A 26267-nucleotide genomic window follows, 5' to 3' on the forward strand; every position below is an offset into this window, starting at 1 on the left:
ATAAGAACAATTAGAACTAACAATTAAAAACAGTTTTCACAAGGAGAGAACAATTTCAAATCAGGTCCGGGTACAGACTGGGATAAAGGCCTTTGTTTCAAAAGGCTTGTTGAAAAGGAAGGACTTTGGCAGGCCTCCAGCTGCATTTTTGTCATTCCCTAATGTAATGCATATTTATTTTCATTCACGTATGCAGCTTCAAGCACACTTCCCCTAATAGGCACATTTTGCATCCATGTTTTGTTTGGGGAACTGAATTGCAAAATTCAGGAAAGTCTGAATTTTTGAAGGCTAGTTCAGTTACACTGTGCATCTCGTTTCAGAAAATCTGGACTAGGAGTTAGCATATAGAGTCCTTCCTCGCTGGGACTACAAAGTATTCAGGCTGAGAATGCTAATGTCTATTAAAGAAAGTGCATTCTTTGTAAGACAGAGTTCTATAGCCCTAGCTAACTACCTAGTTAGAGAAACAAATCAGCCATGCTTGCACCTTTGTTCTCAAACGATAGATCCAAGATTACCTCTTGCCTTGAGGTCCAGAAAAAGTGTGTAAGGAGGAGGAGGAAGTTGTAAACAGGATGCAACCCAAGACTTATCAGTCTAAACATGAAGGATACAGAGAGAAGTCAGCATAGAGTTAAAGGTACAGAAATAGCCTAGGAATCTGGAGGTCTGCTACTCTATTGGTCTAAACCCGTTTCAGCAAACTGAGTTGCACCCGAACTTCTAACATTAAAAATCCAAATCAAATTTAATTCCCATTCCCTGAATGTGGCAGATGCTTTGATGTGCTCATAGTTGCTTTGGAAATTTCTAAAACTAAAAAGCAATCTATAAATCTTGTAAACAGCAGAATGCTATAGCCATGTTTTTTTGATAAATAAAAATTCAAAACAGGGTGCGACAAACTCCCTAAGTGAATATGGGAGGTGAGGCAACGTGGCTGAAACTAGGGAGATATAGACTTGGGCCCATCCTGTATAAATCAGATAAGAATTCAGGGTTCTTTATAAGTGACTATTGATAGACAACAAGGACTCTTAATGTTAGGGTTCCTAAGGCAACTTATTCCCAGTTCTGGATATCAATTTAAGCTGATTGGAAACAAAACTGGACTTTATTTAATCATACACTTAGTGAGAAATAGTCTATTGCACAAAACTACTTCTGTTGCTCTGTAGAATAGCTATATGCCTTACAATGCCAGTAAAACAACTCTAGCTTTTTTCTAGGACCTTTTCCTCTACCTGATGAATTTACCAGGTTTATTGTACTAGACAAACTCCTAAGCCCCTTAGCGACTTCCCTAAATTGTCAAAACCAACTTTTCCCATCCTCTCTCCCTCATGATCTTACGTTTCCCACTGCAGCCATGATTGGTTAAGGGTTGTCAGGAGGTTGATCAAATGTTCTGTCCATCCTGTTAAGAAGTGAGAATGCACTATAATATTTTGGGGCATCCATTATCAGGACGATATAGCGATTACCATCAACTACATGAGCACTGCAGATGGTGACAGCAGCCACAAAATTAAAAGACGCCTGCTTCTTGGGAGAAAAGCAATGACAAACCTAGACAGCATCTTAAAAAGCAGAGACATCACCTTGCCAACAAAGGTCCGTATAGTAAAAGCTATGGTCAAACCTATCCATTCTTAAGGAGATCAGCCCTGAGTGCTCACTGGAAGGACAGATCCTGAAGCTGAGGCTCCAATACTTTGGCCACCTCATGAGAAGAGAAGACTCCCTGGAAAAGACCCTGATGTTGGGAAAGACTGAGGGCACAAGGAGAAGGGGATGACCGAGGACGAGATGGTTGGACAGTGTTCTCGAAGCTACCAGCATGAGTTTGACCAAACTGCGGGAGGCAGTGGAAGACAGGAGTGCATGGCGTGTTCTGGTCTATGGGGTCACGAAGAGTCGGACACGACTAAACGACTAAACAACAGCAACAAACAGTTTCACATTGTAACTCGCATTTCCAGGCCCTTTGTCTCTGATGGTCCCTCATTTTCACTCTATGAGTACCTTGAATTTTCTGCAGCAAACACATAGCGTCAACAAACACACGTCCTTAAGCAGCTGTGACCATTCATCAGGGCTCCTAGATAGGTGTGCATGGATGCTCAAGGATGTACAAAGACACTTCCTTGTGGAATGTATGGGAATGACACCTATGAATTATTGTGAGATAAAATAAGAATGCTGCTTTCAATGGAGAGAACAGAGATTGAGAGCCATAGGGACTACAGTGTTCCTAAGGCCACCAAAGGCATTTTCATGACTGAGTAGCAATTGTCACCCAGGTCTCTTTGATCCCGATCCCCCACTTTTGTCACACAATGCCACATACTGTATTTTCCCCCAACCTGGAGGTTATTTAAGGGGGGGGGAGACGGATGTTTTGTCCAAAGCTAAGAAACAAAAATGAAATCCATTAACATGACCTCACAGCAATAGTTAGGAACATATGGAAGCAATTTACTAGGAAAGGCAACTCAAGAAGAGCAGGAATGAGTCCAAGAGGCACCTGATACTGCATTAATTTCCCTCGCTCCACGCAAGAAAGATGTGCAGCCATTTTTGGCATTGAGGGTAATAAGATAAGACTAAGCAAGAAGGTGTAAACAAAATTAAAAATCGGTCTGATGTCCCAGAGGGTCCTCTGACATCAGCAGCAAATGGAAAGGACTTGCTTTGAGCTGTCTTTAGTGACTGGGACGCTAAAGCATCAAGGATTTAGCCCAGCCTTTCTTAGCCTTGGGTCCCCAGATGTTCTTGAACTACATATCCCATCATCCCTGAGCACTGGCCAGGGATGTTCAACCACAGCTGGGGACCCGAGTTTGAGAAAGAGGGTAGCCTACATCAGCCTATCATTCTGCTTTGACCATCTTCATTTGTTTGTTTGGTTCCAGGCTGCCCCAAAGGATTTTTCGGGAAGCATTGCAGGAAGAAATGCAACTGTGCCAACAGAGGGCGCTGCCACCGAATCTACGGGGCCTGCCTGTGCGACCCAGGCCTTTATGGGCGATATTGTCATTTAGGTAATCAGCTGGGCAACTTGTTCACCTGGGGACGTTGAGAGGGCTCTTGGGGTCCCCCCAAAAAGTGTATTTCCCCTCCCCAAGTCCATTTACTTTTTGTTTTCTTGATTCTCTCCCCTCTGCCCCCCACTCCCATTCTATGTTAGCTTGTCCAAAGTGGGCCTACGGCACAGGCTGCTCCGAAGAATGCCGGTGCACACAAGCAAACAGCCTGGAGTGCGACAAAAAGGACGGTACTTGCGTGTGCAAACCTGGCTACTCCGGTGACAGATGCCAGAAAAGTGAGTTGCTTTTGTGCAGTGGGTGTCTGGCACTCAGGTTCTTGTAGGGGACACTTAGGAAGCTGCCTTCTGCAAAGTCAGAATATTGGTGCACCTAGCTCAGTGTTGTCCACGCTGACCGGCAGCCGCTCTCCTGGGTTTCAGACAAGGCATCTGTCCCAGTTCAACTTGTGGAGACCATTTGCAGGCTCTACACCACTCTGCTATGACCCTTCCACTGTACTACAACACCCATTATCCAGGGCAGCTTAGCCAATGGTCATGGATGATGGGCATTGTAGTCCATCCACATCTAGGGGCCCAGGGATGAAGGATACTGACTGTCTATTCTGACCGGTGTTGGATCTGTATTTTTCTTTCAGTGCAGCCCCCCTAACCTGTGGGGTCCCCCGACGTTGTACTCCAGCTCCCATCAGCCCCAGCCTCAACAGGATCCAAGGTTGGGGAGGACTATTTTAATGGGGCATCTCGTGGATTAAACTCCAGGAACTTTTTGCATGCCAAGGCTGTTGTTGCCCACCTGTCAGCTGCCCCCTGTCTCCTCCCTGTCCAGCCTGGGATTAAATGCTTGCTGTTGCTATCGCCCTTCTCAGAATGTGATCCAGGCTATTACGGCGCCAGGTGCAGAAGCAAGTGCGATTGCCCCTCTGGTTCGCCCTGTGACCATGTCAGCGGAGAGTGTCAGAAGCAGTGCGCAGCAGGCTACCACGGGGAAAACTGCAGCCAGGGTAAGATCTGCTTTGGGGTGTACATAGGAAGAGCCTGCTGGATCAGGCCAATGGCCCATCTCATCCAGCACCCAGTTCTCACAGTGGCCTGTGGTGGACCAGCAAGCGGGATTCGAGCATGAGAGACCTCTCCTCTTGCGTTTCCCAGGTGCCATCATTGCCTGTAGGCAAGCGACAACTTTGTTGCACAGGTGGGGAACCTGAAGCCCAGATGCTGCCCTCCATAACTTTCTCATTGGCCTTTGGCACTCTCCCCAGGCCACACCCCTTCTTCTTAGGTCACACCCCTCTACAGCCCTGCCTTGAGTGTGTTTCTGCCTGGCTGGAATGTTTAATGACCATCCAATAATGCCTTTTAGGAGCGGGTGGCGCTGTGGTCTAAACCACTGAACCTCTTGGGCTTGCCGATCGGAAGGTTGGTGGTTCAAATCCCCATGGCGGGGTGAGCTCCCGTTGCCCTGTCCCAGCTCCTACCAACCTAGCAGTTCAAAAGCACACCACTGCAAGTAGATAAATAAGTACCACTATGGTGGGAAGGTAAACAGCGTTTCCGTGTGCTCCGGTTTCCGTCATGGTGTCCTGTTGCGCCAGAAGCGGTTTTAGTCATGCTGGCCACATGACCCAGAAAGCTGTCTGTGGACAAACGCTGGCTCCCTCAGCCTGAAAGCGAGATGAACCCCATAGTCGCCTTTGACTGGATTAACCATCTAGGGATCCTTTACCTTTTACCTTTTTAAAATGTCTTTTACTTCCCTGGAAAGAGGGTAGTATGGGCTGTGTGAGTGTGCTTGGAAATCAGCCTGTTGTACACGGACAAAATTTGCATTAATTCCTCTGTCCACTGGCATGAAAAACCTCCCTACTCCTTTACTAGACTTCTTTTTCTTCAGGGTGTGTCTCTAGTTATAGACTCTGAGAGGGCTCATCTACCTTTCTAGAGTTTAAATAAAAAGAGAGCACTGTGATTCCTGCATTTCAGGGGATTAGACAGGATGACCCTTGAGGATCCCTTGCAACTGTACAAATCTATGATTCATCAAGCTGATTTATTTAAAGTATTTGCATTTTATGGAATAAATAAATAAGTAGTGTGTGTTCTTTTAATTGGGCAACACCGGTATCTGAGCATTCGTTTCATTTCCTTCTCCTTTTGGATCTTAGCCTATGCCTGATCAAAGCTTTGAGTTTTTGTTTTGCAGAGAATATGTCTTAGCTAAGATCTGCCTGGATCACAAGTGCTATGTTGCAGCAATTTGGGCTGATTGGGGTAGGGGGGTAGGCAGTGGTATATAATGATGGACCCGGGTGGCTTGAGAGCAACACAAGCACCTTGGTGGAAATTTCAGGCCCCCGAGGAAGGAGGGACAGGAAATAACGTAAATTTTTTTAATGGCAATATTGAGCTCTGGACTTCAATACAAAATCTGGAAGCTATTAAAAGGGAAGAGGAACATCTGTCACCTATTAGCTTAGAGGAAAGAATGCAAAAAATTGATGCGGTTGTTGCTTTAGATCCTTAAATCTCTCTCTCTCTCTCTCTCTCTCTCTCTCTCTCTCTCTCTCTCTCTCTCTCTCTCTCTCTCTGTGTGTGTGTGTGTGTGTGTGTCCACCAATTCCTGCCCCCAATGAACTTTTTTGATTGTGTGTTTGCAGCTCAGGACTTGCATCTGTGCAAGACCTGCCCCAATGTAAATAAGCGCCTCGCCTTTGCACATCCACCAGGCTCCTCCTGTAGTTTAGATCATTTTATTTATTCATTGGTTATTTAAATTGTTTTGTGCTGCATCCAACCAAGGCCTACTCAAGGGGGGATCCGCTGGACGGGATTCGGCATAAGGCAATAGTTCTGTCTGCATAAACCTTTCTGCTTGCCTGACAGAACAGTGTCCACTCCCGTCTTCCTCTCCCGCTCTTCTGCAGTGGATGACCCTCCAAGGCAGATTTGGGAAGGAGAGGAGTCCCGTTGTGCTAGCACAACAACTTAATTGAATCTGGCCTGGTTAATTAATATCAATTAACAATTAACCATTAATTGATATTAATGGGCCTAAGTTAGTCTGTGATTCCTGTGTTGCCGGGCAATTGGATCTGTCTATAATTCTGTGATTAATTTCACTGGGTCTGCTCCGAGGAGGAATAGTACTGGATACAACCCAATTTATTCATTTATGCTGACATGTGCTATTTGTTTTAGGTTACTTTTTATGATTGTTACATGTGCACTATTGACATGTGTCTTAATCCAGTTTTCAGTTTCCTTGGAGGCTTTTAAGCAGAGTTTAGATGGCCACTCGCAATGTATTCCTGCATTGGAGAGGGTTGGGGTCCCTTCCAGCTCAACAATTCTATGAGTCTCATAATTTTTGCATGTTGGTGTTGAGTTTTTATTACAATAAAGTCGTAGATGTACCTAGGGAAATAAATAAATAAACTAAGATGCACCTAGTTTTTGGAGGAGGAAAACAAGGAAAAAAATATTCTGAATCTCAGAAGCCAGAACAGCAAGAGGGATCGCAGCACAGTGAAAGCAGCAATCCCTCTTGCTGTTCTGGCTTCTAGGATAGCTGCGCAGCCTGCATTCGCTCCATAAGATGCACACACATTTCCCCTTACTTTCTAGGAGGGAAAAAGCGAGTCTTATAGAGCAAAAAATACGGTATCTTAAATAGCCACCTAAAATTATTAAGATATGGGCCGGATGTGCCTCTGCAAAGAAGCAGTTCCATGTATGAGGAGCCACCACTAAAAAGTCCCTTTTGCTGGAAGGGGGGCATTTTGCTTCTTTTTTTTGGCTGCCACTGTCCTCAAACAACCACATTTGTGTTTAGTCAGATTGACCATGGTGACCCCATGTCCTTTTGCTTCTGGGTGTCCACAACATAACCGGCAAATGCCACATGGCCACTCTAACCAATCGGATTAAACGTTGTGGACAACGAAGGCAAAGATGAGAACTGGATGGAAAACAAATCCGGGCAGATAATCTTGGCATCGAGAGTTTCAGAAAAAAAATCCCATCCCTAGGGACACCTGCGTTGTCTTAATCGCTTCATGTCCTTTGCTTTTCAGAATGCCCAGAAGGCAAGTTTGGCATGAACTGTTTACAAACCTGTTCCTGCGGTGGTTCACAATGTAGCCGCTTCACTGGACAGTGCCACTGTGTGGCCGGGAAGACTGGTGTGGATTGCAGCCATGGTGAGTAAGGGAAGTCCCATGTCTCCACCTCTGAACACTTGAACGTTCCCTGCGTCGCAGGAAGGAAGAGCTAGAATTTCTCGCAGCTTGAAGATGTAGGGAAAGGTCGTGCCGGTTGATTTCATGCAGTGCCCTATGGCATTTTAATTTAACTAATTCAGCTTAGTTATGGGCAGAGGTTAATGCAACTGAGTTTTATGGAGCCAGCGTGGCGTAATGTTTAGTGTGTCAAACTAGGACCTGGGAGAGACTAGGGCCATGAAGCTCATCTTGCCTCTCAGCCCAACCTACCTCACAAGGTTGTTGTGGGGATTAAATGAGGAGGAGGAGAACCACGTACGCTGCAGCGAGCTCCTTGGAGAAAAAGATGGGATGTAAACACAAGAAAAGAATAAGTTAATCATGCCCATTAACTTTGGTGGGTCTACTCTGAGTAGGCCTAAGCTGGACACAACCCTTTGGTTTTTCCCTGCCCTTGTTATGCTGTTGGTGGATGGACACATTCAACATTATAGTTGGCATTCAGGGCTGCTCCTATTCAGAGTACTGTAGACCTATTGAAGTTAATGGGCACAATTAACTCTATCATTCAATGCATTTGCATCCCACGCTTTCCTCCAAGGAGCTCACAAATGCCCTTGCACACCCTCACACGCACCATCACTCAACCATGTGCTTGCAACAACCACATCACTCCAGCCACTCGATTCTTCCTTCGGTGAAACCCTGACAATGTGTGATTGTGTGGCTACTTCCTCCTGCCTGCTGCTTGGTTAGGAAAGACCCACCCAAATGGCTCTGGTGTCCCGCATGTGCCACAGGTGCTCAGGACTGCCTCGTGGGGAAGCCGCTGTGGGTGCAGGTGAGCTTAGTGCTGCCTAGAGGACAACCTAGAGTCCACTGCCAATCCAGGTCTTCAGCATTCTCTCTCTCTCTCTCTCTCTCTCTCTCTCTCTCTCTCTCTCTCTCTCGATACAGATTGCCCTGAAGGCCACTGGGGTAGAGGCTGCCAGGAGCTCTGCCCAGAGTGCAAGAACGGTGCCCGCTGTGATCCTGCCACTGGCGCTTGCTTGTGCCTTCCTGGATATACAGGCAGCCATTGTCAAGACGGTAAGCAGCTCTTGTCTTTAGCAGGGATAGAAGTGGTGGCAAGGACACCCAAGGACTGCAGCTCAGGGGTAGAGCACCTGCTCCGCATGCAGAAGGTCCCAAAGTCAATCCCTGGAAGCTCCAGGTAGGGCCGGGAGAGACTTTTGGCCTGGAACCCCAAGAGATGCCGCTAATAAGTATAGACATAGAACTGTAGAGCTGGAAGGGACCCCCAAGGGTTATCCAGTCCAACCCCCTGCAATGCCATAATCTCAATTAAAACATTAATGACAAATGACCATCCAACCTATGTTTAAATACCTGCAGTGAAGATAGAAGTGGAAGTTCATAGCAGCTCAGGACTGCAGTACCGCAAGGACTGCCTCTTCCCATATGAACTTACCCAGTCCTTGAGATCATCTTCTGAGGCCCTCCTTTGTGTGCCTCCTTGAGAGGTCTGGAGGGTGGCAACACGAGAACGGGGCCTTCTCCGCACTGGCCCCCCGTCTGTGGAATGCTCTCCCCAGGGAACTTTGCCTGGCGCCTTCATTATACAGTGGTACCTCGGGTTAACTACTTACGGTAATTCGTTCCAGAGGTCCGTACTTAACCTGAAACTGTTCTTAACCTGAAGCACCACTTTAGCTCCTGGCGCCTCCTGCTGCTGCCGTGCCACCGGAGCCCGATTTCTGTTCTCATCCTGAAGTAAAGTTCTTAATCTGAAGCACTATTTCTGGGTTAGCGGAGTCTGTAACCTGAAGCGTATGTAGCCTGAAGCGTATGTAACCCGAGGTACCACTGTACACCTTTAGGCGCCAGGTAAAAACATTCTTTTTTAACCAGGCCTTCGATGGATCTTATTGACATCCAACACCCTTTTAGAATGTGACCTTTTTTGGGGGGGGTGTTATTGGGTTATTGCTTTTGGTTTTATTTTATATGTTGTGGTCTTGTTGTGAACTGCCCTTAGACCTCCGGGTATGGGGCAGTGTATAAGTTGAATAAATAATAATAATAATAATAATAATAATAATAATAATAATAATATATAGTTTAATTTGACACGTGTGGTCAGCGGAAGCAACATCCAGTGTGGATTCTTCCAAGTAAGCGCCAGTGAAATGAATGGGTGTTGCGCGAGAGCACAGTGCCTGCTGGGCTCCCTCGACTCTGCCAGTCTCAGTGGCACCCCCCCCCCCAAATTCTTATGGGCCCTACTGCTTTTGCATTGCTCCTCCTCCTCCCACCCATCCCCAGAGGTGATCTGATGTACCGATCTGGAGCATCAGTTACCTTCAGTTGTGTGTTTGTGGAAATGGTTGTATGGAGGATTTAGTTTAAAATGTTTTATTGCACTGCCCAACCATAATGCCCGTCCTAGAAAGAAAATGCAATCTTGTCTGTGCTATAAAAAAATTGGAAAGATCGAGTAATCCCAACAAAAGAACAATGACTGCCTAAGCTTATAGAATTTGCAGAATTAGCCAATTTGACAGCCAAAATTAAGGAATCGGGATGACAAACGGATAAGGTCCAAGCGGGAAAGCTTTGGGGAGGATTTAAAATGATATGATACAAAAATCAATTTTCAAGTCGGGGTAACTTTATGAGCAACGGTGAATTATAACAAAGAGGTGAAAGAAGGGGGGGAATGGGTGGATAAAGTATCTGATACGTAGCAAAACAAGGTATATCTAGAATGTCTTGGAATGCTGGGTTGGGGAGTCTGTAAATACCACGTGATGGAAAAACAGGATGTATAAATTGGATATTGGAAAATGCATTAAAAAAAATCTGTGAAAATAGGCATTTGACTGTGTTTGCAATGGACTCTGGCTACAAGCAATAACTGTTTATTGGATCCCCCCCCCCTCCTTTTGTAGTATGTCCACCTGGATGGTTTGGGCAAGATTGCCAGATGCGCTGCAACTGTGGGAACGAAGGATACTGCCACCCTGAGACGGGGAGGTGTAGCTGCCTGCCCGGATGGACGGGCCACAATTGCCGAAGAGGTATAGGTGTACTCTGAGTAGGACTTAAATGCAACCCGGTGTCAAAGTCATGATAATAATGAGGCTTCCTCTTCCTCCTCTTCAGCCTGCAATGCTGGCCGCTGGGGTCCCGATTGCACCAACACTTGCAACTGCAGCAACAGTGATGGGAGCTGCAATGCTATGACAGGACAGTGTCTCTGTGAAGCCGGCTACACCGGGACCCGTTGCGATCAGAGTGAGTGCCGCCTTCCAGTGTTTTTGAGCCTCCTGCTCACTCTTTGTGCATGTGCCAAAGTGTTGTTAATGTCCAGCCAGCAAAGTGATTATGTGTGAGTGTGAGACACACACACACACACACACACACACACACACACACAGAGAGAGAGAGAGAGAGAGAGAGAGAGAGAGAGAGAGAGAGAGACCAACTGACTGGGAGGTGATTGAATCTTGTGAGGTAATTCTGGGATGAGGGCACCACTATGGAAAATGTCCAGTTTCTTAAAGAAATGTGCTGAGCTCCTGAAACCCACCTGTATCAGAGAATCCCAGCCAGATGACTTGAACACTAGGTGGTTCTAAATTGGATTTAAAAAAAATTAAAATCATTTATTGCCATTACTAACAATCTTTATTTCCAAACTGAATGGAAAATTCAAAATGTGGGTTTTTCCACTCATTCAAATGAATGTTCCATTAAAAAACACAATTCTTTTCTGTTTCTCATATTTTTGATATTGGGGAAAAATATTAATATAACCTGGAACAGTCTGTACTGGTCACAGGAAGATCACAGAGAGGGGAAGGAGAGAAATTAGGTTGTATTTCTGATTTTTTTTAAAGGCCTATAAGATAGAGACCCTTTGCTCTGTTATAGATTTGGCCAGTCTGTCCATTTGAAGGAGTAGTAGAAAGTCTGAGAAGTTCATGCCAATTGGGGCAGAAAACATGGAAGTAATAAGCAGGAGAAGAGCTGGTAGTTCTGTAATGGAAAGCAATGGGTAGTTTATAGGATGTGTGCCTCCTTTAACTGCATCTAAAGCAGCGAACATTACCTGTCTGAAACCAGGCAGATCTGATGCTTTGAAGCAGTAAGAAGCCTGAACATTTCATGCCACATGAATGGGGAAAACACCAACATTACAGGCAGCAGAAAGACCACCTGAGTCTTCCACTGAAAGCAATATAAAACCAAAAGAAGCTGGGGAATAAGTAAAACAAATAAGCTAGTTCTGAGCACAGCTGTCAACTTTTCCCTTTTCTTGCGAGGAATCCTATTCGGAATAAGTGAATTTCCCTTAAAAAGAAGGGAAATGTTGACATTTCTGAGTGAAAAACAAAACTTTTAAGAATGAACATGACGGGAGCAGCTTGTTGTGAGGAGAGCATGGATTTCAGGCAAGGCAAGGGCTGGTTCAAGTAGGCATTCGGACTGTGCTTCGGGAGAGCAAACCTCTGATTTTGTTGCCTCAGCAGCTATCAAACCAAGACTGAGCCTTATATAGAAGCCACACCCAACTAACCCTACTCTGCTGAAAGGTGCCATTTTTAAGTTAAAGGGTGCCAGCCCATTCCATCAGTCTCCCTGTGGCCAGTGCATCCAAGGGTAGCAGCACTGCCGCCAGAGACTTGGCCAGTGAAAGTGGTTCTGGGGCTAGCCCTCCACGCCCTTCTGCTTTGGAGTCCTCATCTCCCAAAACAGGGGAATTAAACATCCAAGATTGTGGCCCCACCAAAGTCCTTTCCCCTCCTGAACATCTGGGTGGGAGGCAGTGCTTTCCTGAAAGAAGGTGGTCCTTTTAGCAGCATCTGGTTTTACACACCAGCTCTGCATCCTCTTAAAAACCCTTCTCTCCCCCTCTCCCCTCCCCATTGTTTTGATGTGTTCTGTTTTTCCCAAGAGTGCCCTGAAGGCTGGTTTGGTCCAAGCTGCCGCCACAGATGCCAGTGTGACAATGGGGCTGGCTGCGACCACGTCAGCGGGGCCTGCACCTGCACCCCGGGCTGGAGAGGGACCTTCTGTGAACGCCGTAAGTAACCCAAACCCAGGACTTTTGTTACTCATACTGCTACTACTAATAATATCCTCCCCATCCCTATTCACAGAGGGACCTTTCGATCTGCTCACCTTGCTAGGCTGCCAGTTGCTCTTCAAATGAGGGCTGGGCCAATAGTTCTCCCAGAAATGTTTTCAGCAGGAAGGTATTGTCCCTGGAGGGGATGTCCATATAAACTCCAGCTCACTCATCTCTCTGCTTCTCCATTTGCCAAATGACAGCAGACTCTTCATGGTCACCTGGTCTAGGAGGGGATACATTCATTGAAAATGTTAGCTTTTTCCCTTTTCTTTTTAAAGAAAGGAACCTACCTGTTTGTTAAGCCTGGCACCTGAGGTCCTCCTCTAAATATCCCTGCCACTCTGTAGGCTTTCTTTATTACTGCTACTGTTGTTGTTGTTTATAAGTCACCACATGACTGAGTTGCCCAGAGAGCCCTATTTTAGACATTTTCAAAAAAGAAGATGATTGCCCAGGATTTCAACTGCTTTTATAACAACAACAATTTATTTATACCCCGCCCATCTGTCTGGGTTTCCCCAGCCACTCTGGACGGCTTCCAGCAGAACACTAAAATACAATAACCTATTAAACATTAAAAGCTTCCCTAAACAGGGCTAAGGGACGTGGGTGGCGCTGTGGGTTAAACCACAGAGCCTAGGACTTGCCGATCAGAACATCGGTGGTTCAAATCCCTGCGACGGGGTGAGCTCTCGTTGTTCGGTCCCTGCTCCTGCCAACCTAGCAGTTGTGCAAGTAGATAAATAGGTACCGCTCCGGTGGGTAGGTAAATGGCGTTTCCGTGCACTGCTCTTGTTCGCCAGAAGCGGCTTTGTCATGCTGGCCACATGACCCGGAAGCTGTAAGCCGGTTCCCTCGGCCAATAAAGCAAGATGAGTGCCGCAACCCCAGAGTCGTCGAAAACTGGACCTAATGGTCAAGGGTCCCTTTACCTTTAAACAGGGCTGCCATCAGATGTCTTCTAAAAGTTTGTTAGTTATTTCCTTGACATCTAGTGGGAGGGCGTTCCTCAGGGTGGGTGCCACTACCGAGAAGGCCCTCTGCCTGGTTCCCTGTAACTTGGCTTCTCGCAGTGAGGGAACCACCAGAAGGCCCTCGGCGCTGGACCTCAGTGTCTGGGCAGAACGATGGAGGTGGAGACGCTCCTTCAGGTATACTGGACCGAGGCCGTTTAGGGCTTTTTTGTATCTTTACTGTTGCTGCAATAGCTGCTTTTGTCTCTGAGCTTTTTCATCTGTTTTATATTTGTTTTATGGTTCTCTTTTGTAGGCTGTCTTGAAAATCTCGATTAACTGAATTAAAAAAGAAAGAAAAAGAAAGGTGGCTTTGCTCTACCACCATCTCATACGAATTGGTGCCCAGACTTATCGTGCGGGTTTTTCTTTCCCCAGCTTGCCCTGATGGCTTTTACGGGACGGAGTGTCACAAGGCCTGCCGGTGCCTGAATGGAGCCCGCTGTGATCACGTGACCGGACGCTGCACCTGCCCCGCTGGCTGGATCGGTCCCACCTGCAATCAAAGTAGGTGCCCTGTGCTGGGTGCCAGCCTCGCAGCCTCCCCAGCTGGCCGTGGACATGCGTGAAAGTGGCGGCCCTCATTGTCTGTTTCCCTTCCGCTACAGCTTGCCAGGCTCACCGCTATGGGGAGAACTGCAGCCAGGAATGCAGCTGCTCCAATGGGGCCACCTGTGACCACATGACTGGTCGGTGCCTCTGCGCACCTGGATGGATGGGAGAGACCTGCCAGCAAGGTATTGCTTGCTAATAATAAGTAAGGAGGTTTTCTATGGCTACTAGCCATGATAGCTGTGTTCGGCTTCCTCTGTTGGAGGCAGTGTTCTCGAATCACAAGTCAGGTGAGTGCTGCTGTCTTCCGGTTTCTTTTCTTTTCTTTTTTAAATTAATTTTTATTAGATTTTCCACAATGATAACAAAAACCACAAAGCATAGTGGTGCACAAAAATGGGGGAAAAAGAACAATAAACAGCTAAACAATAACAACAAACTTAATTCTTCACAAATCCAACCTTTTAAGCATCTTAGCTGACTTCCTCAAGTCCCTCCCTTCAGAGTTTCCTTGTAGTTAAAAGTAACAGCTTTCCAATATCATTATTAAACTAAAACAATTTCCAATTATAGTCCATCTTATTCACTTTTCTTAACATTCTAAATCCCATTTATTTAATTAGCTGTCTTCTGGTTTCTGGTTGGCTGCAGAGCTTGACTTCTCCTTTTCTTTACTTTTCTGCTCTTCTTCGCATGCAGGACGTTTTTCTCTATTTCACGTCTCTCCTGCTAGTGGGTTGGTTCTAAGCAGTGACCAGCAAAAATTCCATCTGTGGTGGAGATTTAGGGAACACACACACACACACACACAGACAGACACGTTCCTAAACTACCTAACGAAGACTGCGCAGTTTAGGAATTCTTGGCACTACAGTTTGTAACAAAGTAGATTGGGAATGTGTGTGAGAGAGAGAGATCCTGAAGTTTACAGAAGATAATACTAAAAAAGGGGGGGGGGCATTCAAACTATAAGTATTGATCCACAAAAGGGAAAGGCACTTTTGGAAAGATTAAACCCAACTGAAGTATTCTGTGACATTAGCATCACTTGCAGACCATTTTGGCTGTGAGTCCTGGAAGGAAGACCTGCTCCATGCCTTGCAGGCCTTTTTCCCACCAGGACTGACTCCAGCTACAAAAGCTGAAGCTGCTGAACAGAGACTCTTCAGCTGGGCTGTTATCTGAAGGGTTTCGTTGTGTGTCCCCATGTGTTACTGTTGCTTTTTTGGGGGGTATCATTATTTTTAGACCTTGTCAATGCATAAACTGTTCAGTTTGGTTGTGTTTTTCAAAATGTAGTCAAAAGCAATAAATAAATAAATAACACGTTTGTTATGCTGTAGTTATGTACAGTGGTGCCTCACAAGACGAAAAGAATCCGTTCCGCGATTCTCTTCATCTAGCGGTTTTTTCGTCTTGCGAAGCAACCCTATTAGCGGCTAAGCGGATTAGCGCTATTAGCGGTTTAGCAGCTATTAAAGGCTATTAGTGGCTTAGCGGCTTAGAAAAAGGGGGGGGGGAGCGAAAAAAAAATCGCAAGACTAGCAAGACGTTTCATCTTGCGAAGCAAGCCCATAGGGAAAATCGTCTTGCGAAGCAACTCAAAAACGGAAAACCCTTTCGTCTAGCGGGTTTTCCGTCTTGCGAGGCATTCGTCTTGCGGGGCATCACTGTATTGCTTTCATGTTGCGAGACGCCTAGAGCAAGGTCTGAACTGTGGAAGGCAGCATACAAATATAATTCTGTATGTGCTGGGGCGAAGAGGCAGGACCTGAAAATGATGTGGGCATTTCCCACCTCGCAATCCATGGGGGGGGGGGGAGACCTGCCATGCTCACAGAAAAACGTTATTCGCACCTCTCCCCTGTTCAGAATGAAAGGGTGAGTGGCTGTGCGGGTCCAATCCTGGCATCCAATGAAACGCGTCCATGCTTGGGGGGGGGGGGTGTTCAATGTTGGAGAGGCTGAACGAGTGCAAGCAGGAACTGAACATGGAAAGCAAGCAGCTTCTTGTGCATTGCGGATTTCCGAAGGGACCTTTACCTTTTGTGGGCTTCATAGGAGCTACTGGTGTGCGAATTCGTTGCCTATGGGCACCAAGCCTGTGGCTTAAACAATTGAGATTCTGTGTCCCTTTTTGTTCCCACTGGAAATTTATTTCAGCTGCATTCTGATCTGGTTGCTGTTCCCTTTTTTCCTCCCCTGCCCTCAGTGTGTCCCGATGGCTCCTTTGGAGCAAGCTGCCAGCAGCAGTGTCTTTGTCAAAATGGCGGGACGTGTGATCCAGTCACCGGGAGCTGCGTGTGTCCCGAAGGCTGGACAGGACTGGCCTGCGAACAGGGTAATCTGTTTCTTTTTTGCAATGATAATAATAATAATAATAAATTTCTCTCTCGTTATTCATAAATACAGTCTTACCTTTGAAGTCCAACGGAATCAGTTCTGGAGGTCCATTTGACTTCCAAAACATCCAGAAACCAAAGCACGGCTTCTGATTGGCTGCAGGAAGCTCCTGCTGCCAATCAGAAGCCGCGGAAGTCCTGTTGGATGTTTAGCTTCCAAAAATAGTTCGCAAACCAGAACAGTCACTTCCGGGTTTGCGGCGTTCGGGAGCCAAAACGTTTGAGAACCAAGCTGTTCATAAACCAAGGTACGACTGTAACAAAGCTACTTAAAACAATTATGCGTAAAACCACACAATAAAAAAGCACTATGGGAATGCTTACTATGTTGCTTAGATATGAGGAATGTGCTAAAATGTTAAAAGTAATAAAATAAAGGAGCAGGAATGGAATGTTGTGGCTGAAGGGGATTTCTTATTTACCCGTCAGACTTTTTCATACATAAAACAGCAGGAGGGATAAGTTGCATTTGTGGAATATTGATATATAACCAATGATTTTTTTTTTTTTGATTTTTATTTTTTTGTGGGCTGGCAAAGTTAAGAGTAACCCTGCTTGACATTTTGGGAATATGTTGTAGTTGAATAAAATTCTATGCAGCGATTGAAATACGTACAGCCAAGGGGAAGTGAAGAAGTGATAAAGTGATAAAATGCTAAAATATTTCAAGTATTGAAACAGCATTATGAAATGTATGTTGCATTGGGTAAGGGAGGGAAGAAAAACATAATGGAAGTGGCGTGGTAAGTCAACTTTTAGATTTGTATTAAATTAGAATTAATTTGAAGTTGATCTGTAACTTTTTTTTGGAAAAGCAATACAAATCAACGGGCCAAAAAAGTAATAAAATAAAAATAGAATAAGTTAAAAACTTATCAGAGGAGCAGCTCGAAGGAGCTCTTCACCCGCCATCCTCTTGCTCCTCCCATATGAAGAGGTTAAAATTGGAACCAGCCTGAAGGAAAAAGAAAAATAACAATTGGGCATCTATAATTTGAAACAGAAGGTGCCTTCTGAACTTTTGCTGGCAGAGTATGCCACAAGGCCTTGCTCATTATACTATAGGCTCAATTTCTTCTTGCTGTTGTCAAACGAGCCTCCCAAATTTGAGGAACGCTCCTTTTTTATTATTGTTTGGAAACCCAACTATCGATCTGGTTGGCTAGACATTTTCAATCAATATATCCCCTCCACAGAAACCTCTGGGATGGTGATGGCATTAAAACCTCCTGTTCTTCTTCAATAAGAGAGAAAAAGGGAGGCCAGATCATGTGAAAGATACCTTTTTTGGAGATGGCCTTGATTAGTTGTTGATGGTCTGTGCAATGCTCCAGAATCAGCCTTTCTCAACCTTGGCCTACAACTCCCATCATCCCTGACCACTGGTCCTGTGAGCTAGGGATCATGTAGGCCAAAAACATCTGGGGACCCAAGGTTGAGAAAGGCTGCTCCAGATCTTATTAACCCAAGCCTCTATTGGTATACTACAGGTTTCCTTCCCTTGTTGGGCAAAGTCTAGCTGCTGTGAACAGGAGAACAGGAGGGAAATTAATTATTTAGATTCTAAGGGTAGAGTTTAGGGGAAAGCTCCTGAAGGAGATCCCAGTGATTGGGGATAAGGTAAAGGTAAAGGGACCCCTGACCATTAGGTCCAGTCGTGACTGACTCTGGGGTTGCGGCACTCATCTCGCTTTATTGGCCAAGGAAGCCGGTGTCCAGCTTCCGGATCATGTGGCCAGTATGTCTAAGCTGCTTCTAGCGAATCAGAGCAGCACACGGAAATGCCGTTTACCTTCCCGCCGGAGCGGTACCTATTTATCTACTTGCATTTTGACGTGCTTTCGAACTGCTAGGTTGGCAGGAGCAAGGACCGAGCAACGAGAGCTCACCCCATCTCAGGGATTCGAACTGCTGACCTTCTGATTGGCAAGTCCTAGGCTCTGTGGTTTAACCCACAGCGCCACCTGTGTCCCTTGGGGATAAGGTATCCTGGACCTAAGTTCTTCAGAGCTTTGCAGATTAACGCAAGAACCTTGAATCTGGCTTGGTAGTAGATGGGCAACCAGAACAGATGCTTTAATGATGGTGCCACCTGTCGTTAGCCACACCCCACCCTATAACCTGATGCTCCCATCCATCGGCACCCCATCTGTGGAACTCTCTGGCGCAATAATTTAAGCCGGGGATGGGGAACCTTTTCCAGCATGGCAGCTGCATTCCCTCACAGGATGGATTTATGGGTGAACAGAATCAGAAGCGATGTGATGCAAACTCTTCAGCCATCCCTAGTCTGACCAGAGAATGTAGCTACAGTAAGCCTCCTTGCATGTAGAAAAATAGATCTCTAAGGGAGGCTGAGCTACATAACCTTGATCTGCTACTTTTCTCCTGACATGGATATTTCTCATGTGTTTTGCATTGGAGGTGGGAGGCATTCAACTCACGTTCCCACCCTGCACGTCTGTGTTTTGACGGGTAGTCTGTGGAAGGCTCATCTGAAAAGGTCTCTTTCCCTTAGAGTGCACCCAAGGAAAATATGGGGTCAATTGCCAGAAGAGCTGCGATTGCCTGAACGAGGGCTTGTGTGACCGGCAGGCTGGGCGCTGCCTTTGCCGCAGTGGCTGGACAGGAGAGAAGTGCCAAATCCGTAAGTAAGAATATTTTGTGGGGGGGGGGGGTTAATATTAAAACTTATGAACATCCTTACAATAGGCATTTCCTTCACGAGGCATGGTGCAAAGCAGTGACACAACAAACCTAGCAATATGTAATAAACCGAGTTTAAAATCCACACTGCACCCTTTGAAATGAGCAGTAAAGCAACCTTCGATAAATAAGTGGACTGAAACAACACTTTTATTGATTTGAGGCCTTTTAACATCATTTGATTATTGCTTTTCATTAATTCAGCCTCTGCAGAATGATGGCAAAATAACCATCTTCTTTTTTTTAAACTGGTGTGCTGTGGTGGATATGCCGATTAAATTGTTTCATGGAATTGCAGAACATCTGATGGTCATTTAGCCCAACCCAATCACAGCTGAAGTATCCATGGCAGATGGCCATCCAACCTCTGCTTAACAAGGAAGTAGAGGCCAGCACCTTCTGAGGAGCCCATTCCACTATTGAACAGATCTTAGCGTCGGAAAGTTCTTCCTAATGCTTGGAATCTTGTTTCTTCTAATTTGAATTGGTTGGTTCAGGTCCTCCCGATACTGGAGCAGCAGCAGAAAACAAGCTTGCTCTAACTTGGCTGTCCTATGCTCTCTGTCTCTTCTCCTGGCTAAAGGAAACATCCCCTTCTCCCCTCTTCCGTTTCCTCACAAGGCTTGGTTCTCAGACCCTTGTGTCATCCTGCTTGCCCTCCTCTGCCCACATTCATGCATACAGGGCTGCCTCCATAACTATTTTCGGCGAAGTGGTTTAACAGCAAACAAGCAATTTTAAAAGCAGGTATAAAACAATTCGTGACAGCAGTCACGAAATTAAAAGACGCCTGCTTCTTGGGAGAAAAGCAATGACAAACCTAGACAGCATCTTAAAAAGGAGAGACATCACCTTGCCAAGAAAGGTCCGTATAGTTAAAGCTATGGTTTTCCCAGTAGTGATGTATGGAAGTGAGAGCTGGACCATAAAGAAGGCTGATCGCCGAAGAATTGATGCTTTTGAATTATGGTGCTGGAGGAGACTCTTGGGAGTCCCATGGACTGCAAGAAGATCAAACCTATCCATTCTTAAGGAAATCAGCCCTGAGTGCTCACTGGAAGGACAGATCCTGAAGTTGAGGCTCCAATACTTCGGCCACCTCATGACAAGAGAAGACTCCCTGGGAAAGACCCTGATGTTGGGAAAGATGGAAGACACAAGGAGAAGGGGACGACAGAGGACGAGATGGTTGGACAGTGTTCTCAAAGCTACCAGCATGAGTTTGACCAAACTGCGGGAGGCAGTGGAAGACAGGAGTGCCTGGTGTGCTCTGGTCCATGGGGTCACGAAGAGTCAGACCCGACTAAACAACTAAACAACAACAACAATAACAAGATAAAACAATTTACTACACTGATCAAAACAAGCAAATTTCAAATGTAGACTGTGATTTTTTTAAAAAAATATATATATATTCATGTAAAATGCTTGAAAGGCTTTTTCTGAACGCAGACTGGGGTTCCTCTTCACATCCATTTGGAATTTCCCGGTGCAAATTGCAACTGGCATTGCCCGAATCTGGTTTCAATTACGCACCCGCCTCCCCCGGCCGCTGCGAAAGCAACCGGGAACGAGGCTGTGGAAGGTGCCATTCCAAACGGCCGGCTCGGCGCCGTTCCCTAGCCGGCCTACCTTGCATTTTACCCTTTCTGTGTTTGCCTTGGACCGTGGCCATTTTCGCCTTCTGTCTGAGGCGAGAGCCAGCTCAGGAGGTTTGAGTGGAGTTGGCGTGCCTTCGGGGCAACCTCACGTGTGTTGTAAGGCGAGCCGCCCGCCTCGGGTTACCGGCTGCCCTGCTCGGGAACTGGCAAGCACCGGGAGCGCAGCCAAGCTCCTGAGCCAGTGCCCCAGTGTTGATTTTTGCTGCGTTTCAGTTCCGTGATGGAGACGTTAGGACGGCTTCCAAGCCACTCTGTGCCCAGGGCAAGGAAACTGTCCTTTCGCCTGGCAAAATGGTGAATACCAGAATATATTTTGATTCCCTCACCCCCTCTTGTCTTCCTTTCGTTCATATAATTTCCAAAGCATGACACCAAGGGGTGGGGCAATTCAGGTCTGAGGTCCAACTGTGGCCTTCTGGATCTCTCTGCCTGGCCCTTGAGACTCTCCCCAGGCCACATTCCTCAGTGGCCCAGCTTTGCATGTTCTCTGAGTGTTTTTGCCTGGCTGGAATGGGTCCTTGAACTCTTATACAGTGGTACCTTGGGTTCCGGAGGTCCGTTTTTAACCTGAAACTGTTCTTAACCTGAAGCACCACTTTAGCTAATGGGGCCTCCCGCTGCCACCGTGTGATTTCTGTTCTCATCCTGAAGCAAAGTTCTTAACCCGAGGTACTATTTCTGGGTTAGCGGAGTCTGTAACCTGAAGCATCTGTAACCAGAAGAGTCTGTAACCCGAGGTACCACTGCAATGCCTCTTTGCTTGTCTGGATGGGGAGAAAGAGATGGGGCTGTGAATGTGTGTAGAAACCTGCCTGCTTTACAAAAGTAAAATTTACATCCGTTGCTCCACCCACTTTTGCCATTGGTCCCGCCCATGGCTGGCATGTGGTCCCTCATAGGTTGCCCAGAAAGGAACATGGCCTATGGCCTGAAATAATAATAATAATAATAATAATAATAATAATAATAATAATAATAATAATAATTTATTATTTATACCCCGCCCATCTGGCTGGGCTTCCCCAGCCACTCTGGGCGGCTTTCAACAAAATATTAAAATACAGTAATGCATCAAACATTAAAAGCTTCCCTAAACAGGGCTGCCTTCAGATGTCTTCTGAAAGTCCGGTAGTTATTGAAAAAAAGTTTTGCCAACCCTCTGTTATGGGCCCATCATTCTGTTCAATTTGTCATTTGTTCCGGGGAGAGGGGGGACATGCTTCCTTTTTGGGAGCTCAAGCGGGAAAGGGGGTTATAAAACCTTAGAATTGTTGAGTTGGAAGGGTCCCCAAGGGCCATCTAGTCCAACCCGCTGAACTGGAAACTATCACTTACTTATGGCCAGCAAGCCCATGCGGCTGACATGAGATACTTCTCTTTCCCCTGTTTGGGAGCTTTGGAGCAGAATGTTCTCCGCAAAAGAATTCCGCTGGGAATCTTGGCAGCCAGAGGGGGGCGCTGACTTGGGCAGAAAGTGAAGAAGCTGCAGAAATCAGAAATCAAAACACTCCCCTCCCCCTTCTTATCCGGGTGTGAAAAGCTCTCCCCAAACAGTGCCAAATAAGATTGGAAGTGTTATTTCTGGCTTGAGCCAGCAGCGCTCGGATGCCAGGACGATCTCACCATGATCCAGGGTATTTAGCAAGATCGGCTCCAGTAGTTGGAATTTGCTGTTTTATCTGTCATCGGAAGTTTAACGCAGAACTTTAAAGAAGAGGGTTCTTTTTGAAAAACATACACACACACAAACACACACAGCTCTTGAGGGGCGCAGGCAGGGAGAAATTGGAAACTGAATTTTGAAGTTAGGAGTTGCAGCAGCTGCCGCGACGAAAAGTTGCAGCGTAGCAAGTGTGGCTCCTGTTTCGGCTTCCTTGCCAGCCAACGTTGCTCTTCAAGGATGCTGTAAGCCAAGGGTAGCCCAAGTGGTGCCCTGAGGATAGTGTTGACCGGTGGCTCCCATCAGCCCTAACCAGCATGCCCAATGGTCAAGGAAGATGGAAGTGGGAGTCCAGCAGCATCTGGAGCTCACCACATTGGCTACCCCTATTGTGAGAGATGGGAACCCATAGCTCTCCCTTCACCTTGGACCATTGACTATGCTGGCTGGGGCTGATGGTAGCTGAGCAGCCAGTGTTGGAGTGCCCAGGGTTCCCGCTCCTGATCTGACCTGTAAAGCCACACTGTGGTATGCACCCAGTCAGTACCTAAGTTTGAGAAGCTGATAACCTTTGGAACAGCTCCGATAAGCTGTCCATCACACCTCTGGACTCATCCGCTACATTTTGTAAATGCCAGATTCCATCCTGGCTCTGCCCTTCACTCTTGGGGTCCCTTCGAAACGCTACAATTCTATGATTCTACGTTACGAATTTGGAAGGGGGGGGAGGGATGGTTTAACAAAGTGGGGGGGCTGATTGCTGCACCCGGTTAACCTGAGTCTGTTTGTTTTGATCAGATTCTATCTAGATCAGAATGCATTCATGAATGAAGCACCCCAGCCGTTTCTTCTCTTTTGCAGCTTGCCCCGAGGGCACCTACGGGGAACAGTGCAAGCAGCGGTGTGACTGCGAGCATGGGGTCTCCTGCCACCACATCACAGGGGCCTGTGATTGCCCGCCAGGGTGGAGAGGACATCACTGTGATAAAGGTGAGGGAAGCTGCCAGCTATTCTGGTGGCCAGGTAGGTGAGCCCGTATGCAGGCGGCCGAGCAGGTAAACGAGGAGGTTGTGCTCCGTTGCTGCCTGGTGAGTGGCCATTTGCTCAAACTTGAGAGACGGGCTGGAGTCAGTGATATTATAGGGCCAGCCGGAACTCTTGTTTCCCCTTGTATCTGCAGCCCTTCACTGCTCCCACTGGCTGGAGGTGGTATTGCAGGGTAGGTGCAATAACACCTCCAGCCTGTGGGGGCACTGGTGTGCTGCAGAGAGTAGTAGAAGAAGAGTTTGGATTTGATATCCCGCTTTATCACTACCCTAAGGAGTCTCAAAGCGGCTAACAATCTCCTTTCCCTTCCTCCCCAACAAACACGCTGTGAGGTGAGGCTGAGAGACTTCAGAGAAGTGTGACTAGCCCAAGGTCACCCAGCAGCTGCATGTGGAGGAGTGGAGACGCGAACCTGGTTCACCAGATTACAAGTCCACCGCTCTTAACCACTACACCACACTGGTTCTCCAGTAGGCTACTCCACAAGAGTAGGCTAGTGGATGCCTCCTTTGGCAAATTGCTCTGGGGGCACAGTGCATATGGCCTCTTGAGCCCCTGTTGTGGCAAGGAACCTCCAGCCCACAGACCAAATGCAGCCCTCCAGCCCTCCCCTTCCGGCCTACGATGCTGTTTGGGGCCAAGCCACTCCTGATCGCCTGACATCATATAGGACATTAAGTTTTGGGGCAAATGAGAATGTGGCTGGGCTGAAAGGGGGGAGGGCTTGCAGGCACCACTGATGGCCAGCACCTACAACAATCCTGCACACAACCTCAGCCACAGCATTTTGCAAGCTCTAGCATCCAGCACTGTGCCTGCATGGGTTCAATTTCAAGCCATTAACCTGATAATCAGGTAATTGACACATGGCTGTCCCCTCTGTTTCCCCACCTACCTGCCATCAATCTACTCCCCGTTTCTTCCTCCTTCCAGTACAACTGACTAAGCTGGTGCTATGGTATTTCTGAATCCTGGTTAGGATGCGAGGATTGAATGGCACCATCATAAAATGTTACATTGGGGGAATAATATGATGTGGGAGAACCGCCAAGTTTAAGGGGGTATGGGCTTTCCATGGAAAGACGTTGGCTTGCTAACATCTTTTCATTTAGGAGACCACCCAGTTGGGAAAACAGGCATGTTCTGGAAAACAAGCTGATTCCACAGAAAACTGAAGCCCCCCCCCCTCCGAGGCTCCAACAATAACCCCTCTCTTTCAACCCTCTGCTGCTCTGCTCAGTTTCCTTCTTGGATAGCATGAAAAAGGCGGGCTCAGTTTCCACCACCCCTGGCATGGAGCCTACTGCTTTGGGTCCCCCCCCAGCTGCTGGGAACCACAAATGGGGAGAGCAGCTGTTGCACTCAAGGCCCTGCTTGGGGGCTTCCCACAGGGGGGTGTCTGGTTGGCCACCCGTGAGGGAAGGATACCAGACTAGATGGGCCTGTGGCTTGATCTGGCAGCCTGGCGCTTCTCCTGCTTCTGTGGAATACCAGGCGATGGCCACCAACTTCGATGGCTTTAAAAGAAGGCTGGAGAAGTTCATGGAGCTGCTAGCACAACGGCTCTGCTCCACCGTCGCTGCCATGCTTCCGAACACCAGTTGCTAGCGTCACAAGTAGAGAGGCTGCTGTTGCTCTCAGGTCCTGCTTTTGAGCTTCCCAGAGGCATCTTGGTTGGCCGCTCTGAAAACAAGGTGCTGGTCCAGAGCGGTCTTTCGTCTAATCCAGCCAGTGGACTGTTATAATTTTATTCTTTGTATTCTCTTTGGAGGGTTAGATGATTTCAGGGAGGGTGAGGCTATCCATGGCTGCTTGCCACGATGACGGTGTCCTGTTGCCATTGTTGGCTGGAGGTGGTATGGCTCTGGGTACCACAAAGGAGGAGAGTCGCTGTTGCTCACATGTCCAGCTTGTGGGCTTTCCCATAGTGAGCATCTGGGTGGCCACTGTAAGAACTGGACTTGATGGGCCCTTTGGCCTGACCCGACAGGGCTTTGTCTTAACGTTCTTATCTGTCCCCATCACAGCCTGCCTGCCTGGGTCATTTGGAAAAGACTGCGCTGCCAGCTGTGACTGCCCTCCAGGAACGCCTTGCAACCACATCACGGGCGAGTGCAGCTGCCCCCCAGGAGTTACGGGCCATGGATGCGAGCAATGTATGTCCCCTAAGTTCCCCAGTGGGGCTTGTAGCTTGGCCAGAGTGGAGGTGTCCATCCAGCTTTGGATAATATATTTCAGGCACGTCCAACTCCCAAGAGACTGTGATCTACTCCCAGTATAAAAAAAACCTGGCAGTGATCTACCCATTTTCATTGGAGGGAGGAGTGTGCATGGGGTGGGTGGATTGCCCAGAGTTCTTCAGCTTTTATTTGTTAACTTTCGGTAAACTTCATTTAATCCTACAATTGATAAGGGTCCCACGATCTACCAGGATCAGCCGGGTCTCTACCAGCAGATCACGATCTACTGGTTGGATACGCCTGATATATATAAATGGAGTAAATAAACGGGTGCTCAGCCAAATCCCAGATCGCATCCTGGCAGGTGCCTCATGCTCTTGTAATCCAAACACAGCGGAGGGAGAGCCAAGTGGGAAATGGGATCAGCATCCTCTGTCCAAAGAGGATTAGATTAATAAAGCCTCGAGTGGAAGCCAAGGCTTGGCGCAGAGCGCTGTGGCTCGCCGCCACGATTCGTGCACTTGTGTGTTTCGAGGCTCTCCTTCCATGCTTCGAAGGGTTCCTGCCAACTGACCGGGAAAAGAAACCCTGCCTGGCTGCTCCTGCGCCAGTTTGAGCTGTTTGATTAGGAGAAACT

The 26267-nt window shown here is 47.1% G+C and overlaps 1 protein-coding gene across 5 annotated transcripts in view; it reads left to right on the forward strand.

Moving 5' to 3' along the window:
- The window catches only part of MEGF6 (multiple EGF like domains 6), a 213010-nt gene that overhangs the window by 169228 nt on the left and 17515 nt on the right, over positions 1-26267 (forward strand). For all 5 annotated transcript variants that reach the window (XM_028740972.2, XM_028740975.2, XM_028740974.2 and 2 more), the window contains 14 exons: positions 2919-3047; positions 3194-3328; positions 3922-4056; positions 7126-7251; positions 8230-8361; positions 10224-10352; positions 10438-10569; positions 12233-12361; positions 13801-13929; positions 14031-14159; positions 16187-16315; positions 18895-19023; positions 23265-23393; positions 25478-25606. In XM_028740972.2, coding sequence (XP_028596805.2) covers positions 2919-3047; positions 3194-3328; positions 3922-4056; positions 7126-7251; positions 8230-8361; positions 10224-10352; positions 10438-10569; positions 12233-12361; positions 13801-13929; positions 14031-14159; positions 16187-16315; positions 18895-19023; positions 23265-23393; positions 25478-25606 — 1821 coding nt within the window. The remainder of the gene's footprint in view (positions 1-2918; positions 3048-3193; positions 3329-3921; positions 4057-7125; positions 7252-8229; positions 8362-10223; positions 10353-10437; positions 10570-12232; positions 12362-13800; positions 13930-14030; positions 14160-16186; positions 16316-18894; positions 19024-23264; positions 23394-25477; positions 25607-26267) is intronic.

This window comes from Podarcis muralis, chromosome 7, assembly GCF_964188315.1.
Source record: "Podarcis muralis chromosome 7, rPodMur119.hap1.1, whole genome shotgun sequence".
Classification (NCBI taxonomy): Eukaryota; Metazoa; Chordata; class Lepidosauria; order Squamata; family Lacertidae; genus Podarcis; species Podarcis muralis.